Source organism: Schistocerca piceifrons, chromosome 5 (genome assembly GCF_021461385.2).
Source record: "Schistocerca piceifrons isolate TAMUIC-IGC-003096 chromosome 5, iqSchPice1.1, whole genome shotgun sequence".
NCBI lineage: Eukaryota > Metazoa > Arthropoda > Insecta > Orthoptera > Acrididae > Schistocerca > Schistocerca piceifrons.
Genome location: NC_060142.1, coordinates 106208200 through 106226248, shown reverse-complemented (window position 1 = coordinate 106226248; position 18049 = coordinate 106208200). Strand labels below are relative to the sequence as shown.

Here is an 18049-nt window from a genome sequence, read left to right as displayed (position 1 = left end):
TGCCTCGCAACGTGTGAAGAGCTTTCGAATCGTGCAAAGGAGAACGAAATGTTCCTCAAGACAATCATAGCTGGTGACGAGACATTGGTCTACGGTTATGATGTTGAGACCAAGGTTCAGTCTTCATAATGCGTCGGTAAAGGTTCTTCGAGAGCACAAAAAGCTCGTCAGGGAAGAGCTTTCGAATCGTGCAAATGAGAACGAGATGTTCCTCAAGACAATCATAACTGGTGACGAGACATTGGTCTTCGGTTATGATGTTGAGACCAAGGTTCTGTCTTCATAATGCGTCGGAAAAGCTTCTTCGAGACCACAAATTGCCCGTCAGGTCAGGTAAAATGTCAAAGCCATGATGATAGATTTCTTTGACTTTAGTTCATCATGAATTTCGTGCCGCAGGGACAAACTGTTAATCGATGGTACTGTCGGGACGCGTTGCGATACCTGCGAGAAATTGTGAGAAGGAGACGGCCTGAAAAGAGAATTCACGCCTCTTGCATCACGATAACACAGCCGCACATTCATTCCTGTAGGTGCGTGACTCTTGCACAAAAACCGAAATCACTGTGCCGCCTCCTCAGTACTCTCCAGACATGGCCCCTGTGGACTTACTTTTATCTCCAACAAAAAAAACCCCCTTGAAACGACGAAGATTTTCAACGATAGACCAGGTAAAAGAAAACTCGCAGACGGCGCTTCGCGCGATCCAGCAAGAGGCGTACCAAGAGTGTTTGCGGAATGGAAACGGCACTGGGAGCGGTGTATCGGTGTATCAGTTGTGGAGGAGAGTATACCGAAGGAGAAAAAAAAAATGGTTCAAACGGCTCTGAGCACTATGGGACTTAACATCTGAGGTCATCAGTCCCCTAGAACTCAGAACTACTTAAACCTAATTATCCTGAGGACATCACACACATCCATGCCCGAGGCAGGATTCGAACCTGCGACCGCAGCGGTCACGCGGTTCCAGACTGTAGCGCCTAGAACCGCTCGGCCACTCCGGCCAGCACCGAAGGAGATCAGGGTCAGTAAGTGAAAGGTAAGCTCTTCACCTGACTATCCCTCCCTCATAAACACACACGATATAAACATTACGGTCTTGAACATATACGACGTTAGGTTGGCAACAAGTAGGTAAACACACCGAAGAGGAGGAAACACGTAAAGATGCCGCAATATTTACGTTGTTAAAAGCGCAGTGTCCGAAGAAATAATTTTATCGAGTGGCAAAATAACAATAGTACACCACAGAAAAGAGGAAGAAACATAGTGAACAGTGTGAAAAAGGTCGGAACTCAAAATTGTGCTTATGTATTGGTAATAAAGTGGTAGCACAATCTCCAGACCAGATGAGAGGAAACGCTGATCACAACAAATCGTAAGTAATTACTTTTTACATAAAAAATCGTGACGTGAACTGTTTGATAATCTAAAAATAACAAAACTGTATCGTTATAGATCTCACTGATCATGCCTTAGCATAAGAAAAATTCGAAACGTGTCTTGGAAAAATAAATTAATTGGCAGCAGGAAAAGGCGGTTTTATTTACGAAACAAGTATTAAAGAGAATTAAACTATAGAGATAGTCTTTGTAGTCTATTACGTAATAGTGGCGCTATACACATCTTTTGCAGTTTATTTTGAGCTGAAATGCGTTTTCTAATAATCTGAATGAACATTCCGAACCATAACTCACATTGTACTGCTCTTATATAAACTGTAAACATAATGTCAGATAGTGATCTCCAAGCGCCATTGTTCGACACTTCAAAAAAATGGTTCAAATGGCTCTGAGCACTATGGGACTCAACTGCTGAGGTCATCAGTCCCCTAGAACTTAGAACTAGTTAAATCTAACTAACCTAAGGACATCACAAACATCCATGCCCGAGGCAGAATTCGAACCTGCGACCGTAGCGGTCTTGCGGTTCCAGACTGCAGCGCCTTTAACAGCACGGCCACTTCGGCCGGCTGTTCGACACTTCATTTGTTAAGATTCCTTAAAGGGGAACGACAGGGTGACGGACGAAAACATTGCTCAAATTCAGGATTCTTTTCTGCGTACTAGAATGTAGTAGACAAATGTGGTTTGCTGCAATGAATGCGGCATAAATTGAAAATTTATTGGGTATTTTTTTAACGAAAAATACTAATGTCTTCACTGTGTAATGGTGATTTTCCAGAGGCTGCTCTGAAAGGAGGCAGATCGACGGTTGTTGCTGTAACTTCGGTTGTGGTTAACTGCAACCTGAAATAAATGTGTCACCCTGATCCTTACAGATGTAATTTTAGTTCATCATACGGATTCGGAAAAAAAAATTTGGTGAATTATACATATTTTAAAAAATTTGGATATTTTCGGACCCCTTTTTTTTGGCCGAATAAAGTAATAAACATCAATTTACAAAAAAACGACTGCGATGGAGTGAAGAGAACTAAATTTGCTTCAAGGCAGTCGAAAAATTATTAAAACCGGATGAAAATTGTAGCGTGGGCTTAGTTTTTAGAAACCCGCCTTTAAAGTTTGACAAGTATTTATCATACAAAAAAGGGAGAAAGCTAGAAACTTAAGGGATAGCACCGATTCCTCGTCAGTAATAATTATCGCCCTGGCTAGTGGATGGCCGTTTTCTACTACTTTGACCTAATAAGCCCTCACTTACATCCTCAAAGCCCTCTTCGTCGCTGAGTGCATCGCCGCTGGCGTCTCTGTCTTCACAGAATCGGCGAATTCCGTCGCCAGTTTTGATTTGAAGGGCATTTGCCAAGTGCATTAATGCAGAAGGATCTACACTGAATAGACATGCGGCCATATTTGAAGCGACGTTGACAATTCCGCTTCGGCTTCATGTTATTTTTGGAGAGCATCTCCAAATAAGACTATTGAAAGTTTCGTTCACATTTCGAGTAAAACCGCACAAACAACGCTCCAACCAATGAGGTTTACTCAAATCGGTATAAATAGGAAGCGTACGCGTGGAACCGGATCTCTTTCGCTGAGGCCTGCAGTGAATTCTGGGCTTCAAACGCTCACAGAATCGTAACTTTTTTAAGTTCGCGCATAATATTTTGGGGAATAATTCTTCAATCTATATACCTTCTGATACGGCAATAAAAAAAATTCCAGTTTTTTCGACTGTCACCCTGTCGCTCACCTCAAGCCATTTTGAAGTTATAACTTTTAAAAGTAGCTGGTAGGTCTATAGTTTCCACCGTCGGTACCTAATGTATTGTATGTGTACAGAGGGGGTGTTTAGACGAACCTCCTCGTCTCGTTTCGTTTCTCTTTTTCGTGTGGTGCTGCTGCCTGTTCCACACCCTTTAATAGTACGCACACTTGCGCAGCAACTGTGAAGTAACCTGCGGCCTTTACGTCTCCCCCCCCCCCCGGCCAGAACCTCACACTGAATTGCAACGTCCACTCTCCTGGGGAAAATTCACCAACAGCAACAGCACGGCCCAGGGGGCCGCCTGCTGCTGAGAGAGATGGACGGCATCACACGCCGCCTCCTCGGTGACCTGTGATCACAGAGCATAGAAGTAAGTGCACGGTTTTTCCCCATGGCGAAGGCCCGGAGGGCGTCTTCCCAGTCCCCACCACCCCTTGGGTACCCACCGCGCTTAGCGCAACAGCAGTCTCGCTGCCGTTATATCTGTGTCTGCTTGTTTACTCACTTCATCTCGTCTCTTTATCAGGTTTACTTTAGATTAGCTAAATGTCAAGTTAGTAATAACCTCGCTTTACAGTAGTCGACGGCAGAAGGCAAGTCCAAGCTTTGTTTAGTGCAGACCGGAAAGAAGGTGTTTGACAGTACTCCACAGTACACGACCAACGCACGTGACACGGCATTGTACAGTCATACTCTGTTAATAACTCTGCATATTCTTAGCTTCTGAAATGGTTGGTCATCATGCAAATATACGTTATCGAAGAGTTTGCTCAGATAAATAAGTGTCAATAATTAACGTAGCTCAATTCTGTCTAGAAGAAAAACGAAAATGATAGCTTCCTATTAAAAAAAATTAAAAACAGAACATTTCAGGTTGAGATGGAGGACATCGCAGCATGGCGAACACACTTTCATAGAATGATGAGAAAAAAGAGGTGAGCGGGTAAATTTCAATTCCTATCGGAACCCATCCAGTTCTTAATTCCGAAAACTTAGTAAATTTCTCCTTCCACATCGCCCTGAGTCTCCCGACTTTGCCAGTCATGCCTACTGACTCTGGAACGCTGTACTCTGACGTTTCACGAACTGATTTTCCATTCGCAGTTTTACTTAGAGGAGCATGTGGCATAGCCTTCGGCATTTGCTTGTGTGGATACAGAAACTTCTTACATTCATTTTGTGACTGTATCTGTGAAATAAATTGCGATGGATAGCGGCTGCAGAGCTTTGATGGCCTTTCTAGCTCGAAAAAAGTAATATGCTGCAGTATTTTTCAGGACCTTAGATCTTTGTCTCCTTCGAGTAGGTGGGTAACTACTCACTTTACCTGTGTAGTTAAGATATTGTCCAGAAGATTAACAACACTTCACTGTTTTTGGAGCAGCCTACTAAATTAATCACATGTAGCTTCATCGTCAGACGCCACAGTTGCTGTACTAAGATTTGGCATTTAAAATATCGTAACGAGACGGAAACGTAGGTCCGTATTAAGAGGTGGATGGTATCTGCCGCAATAAATCCTTAGAGTGCCGTTATATTTAACTTTAACACACGTACAAGAGTTTCATGCTGCTCACTGACTACCTTTATTCATAATTCTTTTTTTTTTTTTTTTGCATCACTGATACTCGCCGACTACCATTCCTACTTCCGCCACCTGAATCAAGATCTATTATGTTCTAGCACGGCGGGTCTGCTTTGTTGTAATTCAGTGTACTGAACACCTTCATCACGATACAGCAACTTTCCAAGCATTTAGCTTTTATAAGGGCAATCGCCACATGGAATTCGCAGTTCGTGCTGTACGGAATGTTATTTATGTATACAGATACGAAATTTTTATAGATTTTCTTTTTGCTCTCGTTTCACAACGTATAACACATTTTGACAGGTAACTTTCCATTAGCATTGTTTTCTGAATTATACGAAAATTTTTCTGGCGGCAAACAGCCCACGAGATTACATTTGTTGCACTGTCCAACAAGCCACCCGAACTTGTAACAGGCTTTTAGAGGAAGTTATAATACTTACTGCGCACCCAACTACCACAGTAAGCTTCTTAGAACATAAATCAGGTTACTGGCCGAAGGGAATTCCATGACAACTGTTTGTCCTCAGCAGTCGCACGCTCCTCTGCCATTTAGCACTCATTGAGATTTTTTTCTACCATTGTAAAGATTTCTAGTGCTGACGCTGTATCGATTTAGAAAAGATATCTGAATGGTGCGAAAAGTGGCAGTTGACCCTAAATAACGAAAAGTGTGAGGTCATCCACATGAGTGCTAAAAGGAACTCGTTAAACTTCGGTTACACGATAAATCAGTCTAATCTAAAAGCCGTAAATTCAACTAAATACCCAGGTATTACATTTACGAACAACTTAAATTGGAAGGAACACATAGAAAATGTTGTGTGGAAGGCTACAGAAAGACTGCGTTTTATTGGCAGGACACTTAGAAAATGTAACAGACCTGCTAAGGAGACTGCCTACATTACGCTTGTCCGTCCTCTTTTAGAATACTGCTGCTCGCTGCTCGGTGTGGGGTTCTTACCAGATAGGACTGACGGAGTACACCGAAAAAGTTCAAAGAAAGGCAGCACGTTTTGTATTAACATGAAATATGGGAGAGAGTGTCAAAGAAATGATACACGATTTGGGATGGACATCAATAAAAGAAAGGCTTTTTTCGTTGCGACGGAACCTTCTCACGAAATTCCAATCACCAACTTTCACCTCAGAATGCGAAAATAGTTTTTTGACACCGACCTACATAGGGAGGAACGATCACCACGATAAAATAAGGGAAATCAGAGCTCGTACGGAAAGATATAGGTGTTCATTCTTTCCGCGCGCTGTACGAGATTGGAATAACAGAGAATTGTGAAGGTGGTTCGATGAACCATCTGCCAGGCACTTAAATATGATTTGCAGAGTATCCATGTAGATGAAGATGTAGATGAAGCCAAGATTCCCGTTACCTGCCCACCTAACAGATGAAGCAGTCATAGTCTGGCCAAGTTTACTGGGACTCTCGTCACAGAGCACGCCTGCATTTAGATATGTCACGCACTCGTCATGCCGTCTTAGCTGTGGATCTACTTAAGACTGAGGGTCAATACGACAATAATTGTGGTAGGATGTATGTGTTACTACCCAGAAGTGATATCTGTCGTTAATTTAATTCGTAACTGTACTCTGTTTTCTTTTCAGAAGAGAGGTACGTCGGGTTTTACGGATTCCATCGACCATTGCTGCTTATCCGTGACCCTGAACTCATTCGCCACGTCCTTATCAAGGATTTCGGGACGTTCCACGACAGGGGACTGTTCATTGACGATGAAGAACCTCTCAACAAACATCTATTTTTCCTGGCAGGAAAGAAGTGGCGCCAGCTGAGAATCAAATTGAGCCCTACGTTCACATCCGGCAAACTGAAGGGCATGTTTAAGGTGAGCTGTTGTGCGGCCCGTGGATAGCCCTTTTCTGTTATAGATCAAGAATCCTTGATGCAAAAACTGTTTCTTGAAAGCTTGAGAATTTTTCCTTGTGTGGGGAATGCTGGGAAAGCGCACAATCTGTTTGAACATTGTTGGAGCCTATAGGTTGAGAATCGATCATCGCTCCTTTAACCCTTTCAGACCTGAATTGTTTCTGAAGGAAGGAAAATTTTTCTTTACGTGGTAATGCTCTTAGGCGATCTTTTTATGGTTTTAGAAGGAAAATTTTTACAAAAATATGTACCCATTTTCAAAACATACTTTGTAGACTTGGCTTCATTTTATGGACTGAAATAACTAATTATGAAAGATTCTCTGTTGTAGTAAATAAAATGACCATTCAGTAGTTACCATTCAAAATAACAACAACAGTGGAATACATCGAACCAACCACATCTGTGTATTTCAGTGGTGACGAGCTGGTGCACATTGCTACTTTGACATGCTAATATTTTCATAGTAATGCCCAACAGCTGGCAGCGCTCGACCATAATGAGAGGGCTGAATATTCACAAATGTGTGCCTCAGGATTCCATTGGGGGAAAGTACTTCTTTTTCAGCGATGACACATTAAACATTAATGTACACAATGGAAGCCAATGGGTCTGAAAGGATTAAGTCATCGTTCTTTAATAATAATACCGTTTAGTTATCTTGGGTCTTCCCCTTACATATCCATATTTCACAATGTCTGCGTTTGAGCCTAGATCCCCATTTTCTGTGATGGTATTACATGACATGGAACTGATCAGCCACCATTCAGCGGATTAAAGTATACAGTAACGTTTCAGTACACGTTGGAAGTCTATGTAGGATTACGACAGAAATTCACCCTCTGTCCCCTCACAGTTACGTTGCCATATGGTGTGTAATTTTCCCATTCTATGCATGTATGAGACTCGAAAAGTCTTAACAGTCAATCGAAACGGATATGAGATGAGGACTGAACTGCAGTCCAGGATACCGGCTCAAAACACTACGCCATCTACTTGTCATAATAACGACGTGATAGCCTGCAAAAATTTATTTATATACTGTATGTTAAGGCTGAAGGGCAATTTAGTGTGCAGACAATTTAGTGCGGAATATGGAGAGTCACTTCCTTTGCATGCTACTCTTTACAACATTTGAACTGGGTTATATGCTTGTACTAGCTTTAGGTTCAGCACAAGAAAAGTAATGTACATAATGTTTTTATAGCATGTTGGAGAATGAGTACCCGAACTAGGATTTCAGCTCTATTGTCACATCTACATCCATACTCCTCAAGCCGGCTTACATTGTGTGCTGGAGAGTATCATTTGTACCCCTGTCATTTTTCCCTTTCTCTTTTGCATTCGCAAATAGTGCGAGTCAAGAATCGCTCACTATAAACTTTCTTATGAGCTGCGATTTCTCTCCCTATGGTCATTTCATGAGACGTATGTGGGAGGAGGTATGACGGCCGTCTCTTCTTGCAGTGTACTGTACTGGTCCCTCTTAATATGAACAGTGATGCTCTCAGTGATACAGAGTATATATTCTGGCGCAGTTTACTAGTGCAGGTTACATACATTCAGGAGCAAACTCGATTGATTTATGACCCATCACCCTCCTCTTAACCTATTGTTCTGTTAATCGATTTATGACCACTGGTTATCTTCCATCATTCTGAGAAACCCCCTCCACCGCTTCCCCTTTCCCTCCTCCTCCCCAACCCTCTCGCTAATCCCTCGACACTAGAAACATACCTTTGATATCAAATACCTTAGTTGCATTAGGTGTTGTCAACTGTACTACATTTACAAGCAGTTTTAGAATACGTGGCGAAAATTGATCTCGTGAACACATGAGCAGAAGTGACACAAAATCGGTAAAATTACGAAAATTGTCGGAAAATACGTATGAATTGAGGGAAAATACGCCAAAATGCGGGGAAATGGTTCAAATGGCTATGAGCACTATGGGACTTAACATCGGAGCTCATCAGTCCCCTAGAACTTAGAAATAATTAAACCTAACTAACCTAAGGACATCACACACATCCATGCCCGAGGCAGGATTCGAATCTGCGACCATAGCGGTGTGCGCAGTTCCAGACTGAAACGCCTAGAACCTCTCGGCCACATTCGTTGGCTGTGGGGAAATTCAGGGAGAGTGAGGGAGTACTTACATGTCTGCTTGATGCTGGAAAATTGTTGTACTTAGGAACAGGAATGTGGCAGCAGGAGGAATAAGAGAAAAAGTTTACATGGATGCACTGGGAACCAGAGAAACAGTTATTTTTCGTAGACAGCGATAAGATGGCTGGAATAGATTGTTTAACGTGGATGACCACGAAATGTTGAGTAATAAATTTATGTATGTCGGATCACAAGACCAGGTGTGATCCCAAAGTTATAGGAAACCAGCATATGGATATTTATAACGCGACCTTAGCTAAAGAGCCTTGTATTACCTGGTCGAGGACTGTGATATATATCTACTGAATGGATTAATGTTTGACCCCGTGCAGAGACTGTTTAGGTGTTTTAAATTCTAAGAAACGATATTTATAATGTGTTTCTCTGTACTCTCCACCAATGACAGCTATTCTGTGTCAGCTAACAAAAACCTCACAAACAGTTTCTGTATGGCTTGCTATTTTAACAAAATTATGCTCTGTGTCTTTTGAGGTAACAGGGATATGTTCAAGTTGACTACTGTCTTTGATGTTTTCAAGGAAAAGAGAATGATCTACCTCTAAACTGAGATGGATCTGCATTAAAGGATGATAGAGAGTAGATGGTGTGATCCATTGAGAGGGATTGTAATGAGGTAGATTTAATGATAGGCTGACGATGAATTCTGGAGACAGGGAGATATTTCTGCAGGTCATTTATCACGCATTTCTCTACTTTTTTCCATTGTTCTCTCGAGATGCATTAGTTGTGAGATATAACTTGCATTTGGCTCAAATACAATACCATGTTCTATATGTGACTTAAAGAGCTATCTACCTGCAGTCGTTCACAGCAAACCTTTCCATACCACAGTCAGCTGAGGACTTCCAACACATGTGTGCTGAATCATGTCCATTGATGGAAACCCTATTTCAACATCCTCCTCTAGATGAACATAGATGTACACGAAGTACTCCATTTCTCTGCCACATCATGGATATAAATCGAGTCTTCAGTTTCATGACTGCAGTGATTCTAAGTTAGTGACAGGGGTTTGTGAGCTACTGCAATCTCTGTGTACACATTTGCTTGACAGATATTGTTGGTGTTGAAGAGATTGTATTCTGTTTATGGAATTAGAGTAGCATGGTATGTAATTTTATATGTTAAACAATGTTCCTATGCATTTGTGATTATGTTCTGTGATCATTTCTCTCTTCCCAGTAGCTTCTTGATATTGAATCCAAACACTACAAAAATTCTACAGATTTGTTGGCACAAGTTATCTACACAAATGTTTCAAACTCCTTCCATCTGGAGTCCCATCATGCATAATTCAAATGTTTCTTCTTCTTCTTAATAGTCTGTAATATCCCCACAATTCTCTCAAGTGTATCAGGCTCACATGTACTATATACCAAAAGTAGTGCAAAACTCCTTAACATGCAAGCATCTAGAGAGATTGTGTGTAATTGGATGATTGATATGAGTATATACCGATTACCAGTACCAGGTCTCCATAGGTGGTGAAGGGGGCGGGGGAGGGGGATGGGAGAAGGGTTGTGGAGGACATCTTGGTCTTTGTGTGTTTGCATACATTGGTTCACACAAACAGGACATAACCACTTGAAATGGAGAGGGAGAGGGGAAGGAAATGAAGCTGGTATCAAATTTCAAAGGAATGCCACTACCTGATGCTTCATATGCAGAAGATTAGTGTGGTCCAACAGCTTCGGTAGTCCCTGACTGGTGGCATGCGTGGTGCGTTGAAAGTCAGTGACATGATCAGGAGTTTTTTTCACCAGATTTGCTTAGTGCGATCTGTAACAGTGTAATTATGTGTGGTGAGTCTTTCATGGCACTATTCCTTGCGCAGTTAGATTAAAAAAGCGCAATATATTTTTAAATATTCCACACTACCTTGTCACTCACAATTTGTTTGAATAGAATTCCATAGTGTAGTCAATTTCTTGACAGATTCTTTAAATAAATAAATTATATTTCATACATTGCATTGTATCCTATATATTGTTCAAATAAACAATATACAATCTATTGCCTTGTTTACCAGAAGCTGTTTAAACAATATTCTAGAAACTGTAAATGATTTCCCACAAAATTCTTTAAATAAATAAACTATATTCTGAACCTCACTATGGATCCCATAAATTATTTTAATAAATAATATTCCACACATCGCCTTGTCTGCCAGAAACTGTTTAGACAATACTCCATGTATTGCAATTGATTTTCCACCAAATAGCCAATCAATCAGTATTTCCAGAAGGGAGTGGTACCCACAAAGGGAAACTGTCCCACACAAAAGGTTATTGATTTACTTAATTAGTCAGTCAGCTTAATAGAGCAGAATGAGGCTATTCGACTAACTCAGGCCTGAAAGTGTGCTTGTTTCAAAGAGGGTGAGGGGGTGAGGGATGGGGGATTTCCCATATGGGGAGGGTTAATTAATTTATCATTAGTCATTAATTTAATATCAAAGATGTGCTTGTAATGTGAGGGGATTTCCCAGAGAGGTGGGAAAGGTGGAGGGGGAGGGGAGGGGCTTCTCAGAAAGATGGATTATACACAGGTGGTCATAAATCTGTTAAAAGAACAATAGATTAAGGGGAGGTGAGATGGTCATAAACCAGTCAAGTTTGTCCCTGAATGTATGTACCGTCAATAACAGAGTGCGCCAGAACTTACATTACCCTGCTACTCAGATATCTGTCATGCACACACCCCATCTGAACGAGCCCCTGGAAAAATGTGGTGCTCTTCTTTGGATCATCTCTCTCTCTCTCTTCTGATGATCCTACTTGGTAACAGCCCAGACCTATCAACAATACCTAAGAAATGGTCAAACAATAGTTTTGTAACCCCTACTTTCGTGGTTGAATTACGTTTCATTAAGCTAGTCTCAGTAAATCACAGGCCTGGTGCCAGTTTATCCTACAATCACTTTTCTATGGTCATTCCATTATAGGTCGAACCACAATGGGTCTCTTCACTTAGTTCTGCACAATACGCTACATTTATTTACATTCAGTATCAATCTCCAGTCTCTGCACCAATCTTTGATCCTCTGCAGATCTTCCTGCATTTCGCTACAGTCTTACGGCATTACCATCTTCCTGCAGGCCACAGCATCGTTTGCAAATAGCCTCATGGAACATCCAACGTCATGCCCAAGACTAAATTTAAGGTGATTCTGCTAAAAGGCCACAAAGTGTAGCGAACAATACGTGAGAAATTAGGAAGTAAAAACGATTACGTGGGTATAGTGGAAATCTTCAAGGATCTTTGACTCTGTAGGTTTCAGTCATTGAAAGCACACCTAAGAACATACCAGACAAGTGGGAATTTCTTGTCTATACAGCTGTTTGAACTCCGCTACTAAAGAGGACAGTGGGGTGGAGCACCATCACGTAGTGGCAACATTGCCCTTCACACCACCAAAAGAACATCCTCCTGCAGGATCATACGCAGGAAGTGCATAATTATGTACACCTCGCCTGTGAAGCGTTGATGTAGGATCACAGGTCCAACAAGGCACTCGCCAATAATCGCCATCCTTACAATGAGGCTGACATAGTGCTGCTGCTTTTATTGCCATGGTACCATGGGGATTCTGTGTAGCCACAGGTGTGGACTCGCTTCAAACTAACCATTGGATAATGTGGTGTCACTTTCGATCTCGCTGTCTGCACATGCTCAGAGATCTCGCTCATTGGTTGAGTCTACACAACACATTACAGGGGTAGGAACACCATTGGCATTCGAAACAGCTTTCATTCGCCTTATTTCTACAAAATAGTATTATAGCATTATTCCTACAAAACCCTGGCAAGCTCAGGTAATGATTATCACACTCTCTTCCTTCGAAAGCAGTCAACAAAGGCTCAATACTATTGAGATGTGGCGACTGTGGTGGCCGGGGGAGATGTGAAATTCACCCCCCTGCTCTCAAAACCAGTTCTGTACAATACAAGCTGTGGGAATGGGGCAGTATCATCTCGCACAACATCATCATTGGGGAACAAGCATTATACCTTGCGATGGGTCTCATAAGCAAGCAGATTCTTTGCCTGTAATGCGACCTTCCAGAGGAACCATGGGGCCCATAGAGTAGGATGATATGGCTACTCAAATCATCGCTGAACACCCGCCGCCATCATTGGGGAACAAGCATTGTACCTTGGAATGGATCTCATAAGCAAGCAGATTCTTTGCCTGTAATGCGACCTTGCAGAGGAACCATGGGGCCCATAGAGTAGGATGATATGGCTACTCAAATCATCGCTGAACACCCGCCAAGTTCCACACATGGGACACAAACTTGACCAGAAGTTGGAGGAGGTTCGAGTCCTCCCTCAGGCATGGATGTGTGTATTGTCCTTAATATAACTTAGGTTCAATTACTTTAATTAGTGTGTAAGCCTAGAGACTGATGACCCCAGCAGTTTGGGCCCATAGTCCTCACCACAAATTCCAATTTCTTATGGCTCCATGATGGTACATTGTGTGCCACTGGGAATGGGGATTTTGGCTTGACCGCCCTCAGCAAGAGTGTCGTAAAAACCTCTATAAAACCCTCACTCTCAAGGTGTGCTGCGCTCTGCTGATGACATGCAATGTTGTTGAGGTGGAATGGTTGTCAGTGGGCAACGACTGAGGAACTGTCACACCTCAGTTGTATAAGGCTTATTCAGGCCAGTGGGACTTTGTGTGAGAGGACCCTTACTATTCTAGTTGCTCATGTGACCGAGGTGGAACCCTTGAAAATTTCACCTCCACCGCCCCAGCAGAACGGATGGGCCACTTGTAGCTATCAACACACAGTCTCTACAGCGGTCTTATGAAGTGAGCCCCAACATTCTAGATTTCTTCAGGAAATGGCAGTCTTTTGTAGCAGAACATATGCTTTGGCCCAGAATGTGTTTTTCATACTTATACGAAGAGAAGGAAGCTTTGAGAAACCTCTCACTCAAACCAGCGTAGAGAGCATGGCAGATACTTTAAAATCTGTCAAGTGGATCCATAATGGGACACTGTTGGTCGAAACCTCTAGTTTCCAACAACTGAGAAATAGGCAGAACGCGTAAAGCCATGGATAATATGCCACTGAAACCGAGCTATACACCACTCTGAACTACAGCAAACTGTTGTGTCATGCAGGGATCTGATGAGCATTGCTAAAGAAACATTAAAAGCTGAGTAGGCCCAAGAAGGTATTGGTGACATTCAGAATATCATACAAAAGATAGATGGTGATCTCATCAAATCCACTCTTTCAGCCTCACTTTCAGTAGTAGGAAGTTACCAATGTGTGTCAAGGCATGTTTTTTTCATTTAGATGTGCGGCCTTATCTATCCAAGCCAGTGCCCTGTTTCAAATGCCAGCGCTTTGGGCACACTACACTGGACCACATGAGAAAAGCTACTTGGTAGAACCACCCACGAAGTAGGAGTTTCTCCTCCTTTGAAATGGTTAATTGCTTTTGGGATCACCCTGTCTGGAGTAGGGACTGCAGCATATATCTTGAGAAAAAGAAGGTACAAAAGTTTAAAACTATAAAGCGCATCGCATATGGTGAGGCCAAAAGATGCCTAAGGCCTGCTGCCCCCCATGTCCGCTACCTCTTTTGCTTCAGCTCTTAAGAAACCTTTACAGAAAACCAACGCTGCCATGCAAGGGGAGGTTGTTAGTGTCAGCACTAGTACTGCGTTTGTCAACTCACTTCTGTTGAAACTCCTGTCACAGGAATTTCCCATGTGGTTGTTGACTGGAAACGCATTTTAAAGCATCATGCCCTGTATTACAGGGCTATATCCTCCATGGCAACGATGACTTTACTGGGAAATTAGACAGGGGTCTATGTTTGTCAGTAACATGCACCACTCCTTTCTCTCTCTTGGCTGCTGGCCTGCAAGCAGTTACAGTTGAAATTTTGGTTTTTCACAAGATCACTGTTTGTTTGCTGAATTTATCTCCACAAGATGCAACACACAGTGAGGCTTTCACAGATCTTATACAAAAACTCCTCTGACCATTTTTCCTAGTGGGAGACTTCAATGCCCATGATTTACTGTAGGTCTTGACTTCTGCTTGTTCTCAGGTTTGGGTTTTGGAGAGCCTCATGACGTCTCACGAACTATGCATCTTCCACACAGGCATCCCACTCATTTCCATGCTGCTACTGAGTCATCCTCAGCCTTCAACCCCTCTTGCTATTCTCCAGTCCTTGTGGACTCTGTTCAGTGGGAAGTTGCTGATGATCTTCATTGAAGTGACCACATCCCACTCTGGATTCATCTGCCGGATGGAGCTCTCACTGGAGGGATGTAGCCATGATGCATGAGCAGCAGAGTCAACTGGACATTGTTCAGCCAGCTAGCTATGTTTGAACGCCGTGAGTAAATACAGGAATGGGAGGATAAAATCACCTACTTGATTTGCCGTGTTGATGACTTCTCCATTCCGAAGTCCTTTGTCATCTTAGGAGGTAACCTGTCCCTTGATGAACTTATGAGTGCCCTTCAGTGATCCAGGTCACACGTGTGACTCTGTGCTATTTAAGTGCCGCTCAACGGCAGAAAACCTCGCAGCATTTCGATTAGCAAAGGCCACGGCTCGAGGCATCATCAGCGAGAGCAAGACAAGGGTATGAGAGGTTTTCATCGACTTTCTAAACAGCTCACATGCTCTGAAATAGTATGGGGAACCATCAGCAGTATTTCCAGTTGTAGGAGCAGAGGTATCTCCAAACAAAAGCTGGAGGCATTGTGCAGACGGTGGCAGAGCATTTTGCACTGATTACTGCCACTACCAACTAGAATACAGTGTCCTATTGTTACTGTGCCACCATTGAACGGATCGAGTTAGACTTCTGGCCCACCAATTCAGAGTCCTACAACTGTGCATTTTCCATGTGGAAGGTAGATTCAGCGCTGACTGTCGCTTATGATACAGCACCTGGTCACCACCAAATCTAATATAGCGTGCTGCAACACTTACAGATGTTGTCAAAGGAAATCCTCTTATAATACTTTCATTCCACATGTCTGTCATGCCAATTTACCGATTCGTTGCGAGAGGAAATTTTATCTCTCCTTAAACCATGAAAGAAACAAACGTGTACCAGCACTTACCAGAGCATCCCCCTAATTAGCTGCGTAGGAAAGACGCTAGAGCACATGGCCAACCGTCTTTTAGAGATCAGGCAACCCCTTAGCAATCTCATTGTGGATTCAGGAGATCTCAATCAATGGTCGACAATCTGATCCAGCTAGGGGCGAAATTTAGCAGGCTTTCGTATGTACACAGCATTGTCTAGTGGTACTTTTTGATGTCAGTGAAGTCTGTGACACTACCTAGAGGCGCAATATTTCCAGTAGCTACACTAATGGTGCTTTTGTGGCCAATTTCCCTCTTTAATCAGTCCTTCCTTCGAAGACAACTTTTTAGGTACAGCGTTGGTAAGATCCTGTCAGTTTTGTGCAGGAAAATGGTTTTTCCAACGCACTGTTTTAAGTGTCACCCTCTTTCCAACAGCTGTTAACAGTGTAACGTCCAGAGTAAGAGCTCCCTCCCAACGCTGCTTATTTGTGGACGAGTTTCCGATTTCTGCTCCTCTACTAGTCGTCAGTTGCCACTCATGGTGAAGAGATTGGAGATATGGGCTGCAGAGACTTGGTTTATATTTTCTGCAGAGAAGTGTATGTGTTCATTTTAATCGTTCTCATCGTCTTTTTTTAATTTTACGTGAAATGCATATGTGGGACATAATTCACCCTTTTAAGGACTCTGATGTTTCTGGGCCGCATTTTGTACTCCAAACTGTCCTGGTTACTACACCTCAACGACCTGAAGCCGAGGACTTGAGGGCACTGAATATGTTGAAGTGTCTTAGCCACAGGTCTTGGGAAGACCGACACGATGTGCACTGTGTGTCGATCATAGTGGCCTTCTTACCTGAAGATCATTAATGCTATACACTATGAGGAGATGAGGCTGGGTGCAGGTACTTACAGAACCAGCCTCATAGCCAGTCTCTATGCTGATGCTGATAAGCTGCTACTTGGAATATGGCAGCAGCTTCTCGTGGTGCATCGGGCATATAAATTCCTCGTTACTCCCCATGCATCAGTACGCTCTGTTAGAATGCGAGGAAGCTGCAATCATGTGGCATAGCTCTGGGTTCTTTGACTGCTGTGGGAGAAGGTTCATTGTAAATGCAACATTTGAAATATTAGTTCACTTTATTACATGGGTGATAAAAAGATTTTTCCCGACTTGAGAGTGTCCTTTGCCACAGGAGGGCTTGATAACTTACAACTGTCATAACTATTAAAACGTCACTTGGTACAGTAATTAATAAACTGTTCTCTTGAAGTACAATGATCAACCTTTACAAAAGTACATTTCCATCAGAGACTTGAATAACTCTTCAGTCCTGCTCGATAATGTTGACTGGTGCAAGTAGGGCCACGAACTGGGCAGAAGACTTTCATTCTCGGCTCTATATCGACCTCTGTGCAAGGGCACTGCTGTGCTGAGAGAGAGCGCGCGTCTTCGATAGTCTTCTCATGTGTCATTGCCGATTGCAGCGAGACATCGCAAATGTGTGTGGTATCGATTTGTGTTGCCGACTTTGGTGTGGCGCCGGGAACTTTGGACGATAGCTCATACCGTACAGTTGCTCGTACAACTATTAATGTCACTTTAACAATCATCCATAGAGTAACTCTAGATTTACTGCAGTACAGGACAGGTTGTACTACTGCTTATGTTTTTAATACATTCTTTTATAACATTTTAAATCAACACCGCAATTATGTGGTTGTATTTGTGAATGGGTCTAAACAGGGAACTCCATTGTTTGCTCTGTAGCTTTCTCTGAGCGTGTCCTCAAGATCCGCCTTCCTGCACCCTTCACTGTTTTCAGCGTGGAATTATGCGCGATCTTGCAGGTGCTGGAGCAGATGAGATGTGTCTGGAGTGCTGAATTCCTCAGTGCCCTTCACCCTCTGCAATGTTTGTACCAAGCAGATAAGACAGTCGACAATATTCAAAATCCCCTCCTCCAACTACAAAGGCTGGCGGAAGAGGTATCTTTCTGCTGGGTTCCAGGGGACAAGGGTATTTCGATGAAATGAAAGGACGGATGGAGCAGCTTCTGACGGGTTTGAAGTGGCCCACCACAAATTCGTCTCCTGTGCCTAGCTTATCATCTCTG

The 18049-nt window shown here is 42.7% G+C and overlaps 1 protein-coding gene across 1 annotated transcript in view; it reads left to right on the top strand.

Moving 5' to 3' along the window:
* Positions 1 to 18049, top strand: part of LOC124798571 (cytochrome P450 6k1-like) — a 63929-nt gene that overhangs the window by 10535 nt on the left and 35345 nt on the right. Inside the window, exon 3 of the mRNA XM_047262032.1 lies at positions 6383 to 6621. Within this exon, the coding sequence (XP_047117988.1) occupies positions 6383 to 6621 (239 nt within the window). The remainder of the gene's footprint in view (positions 1 to 6382; positions 6622 to 18049) is intronic.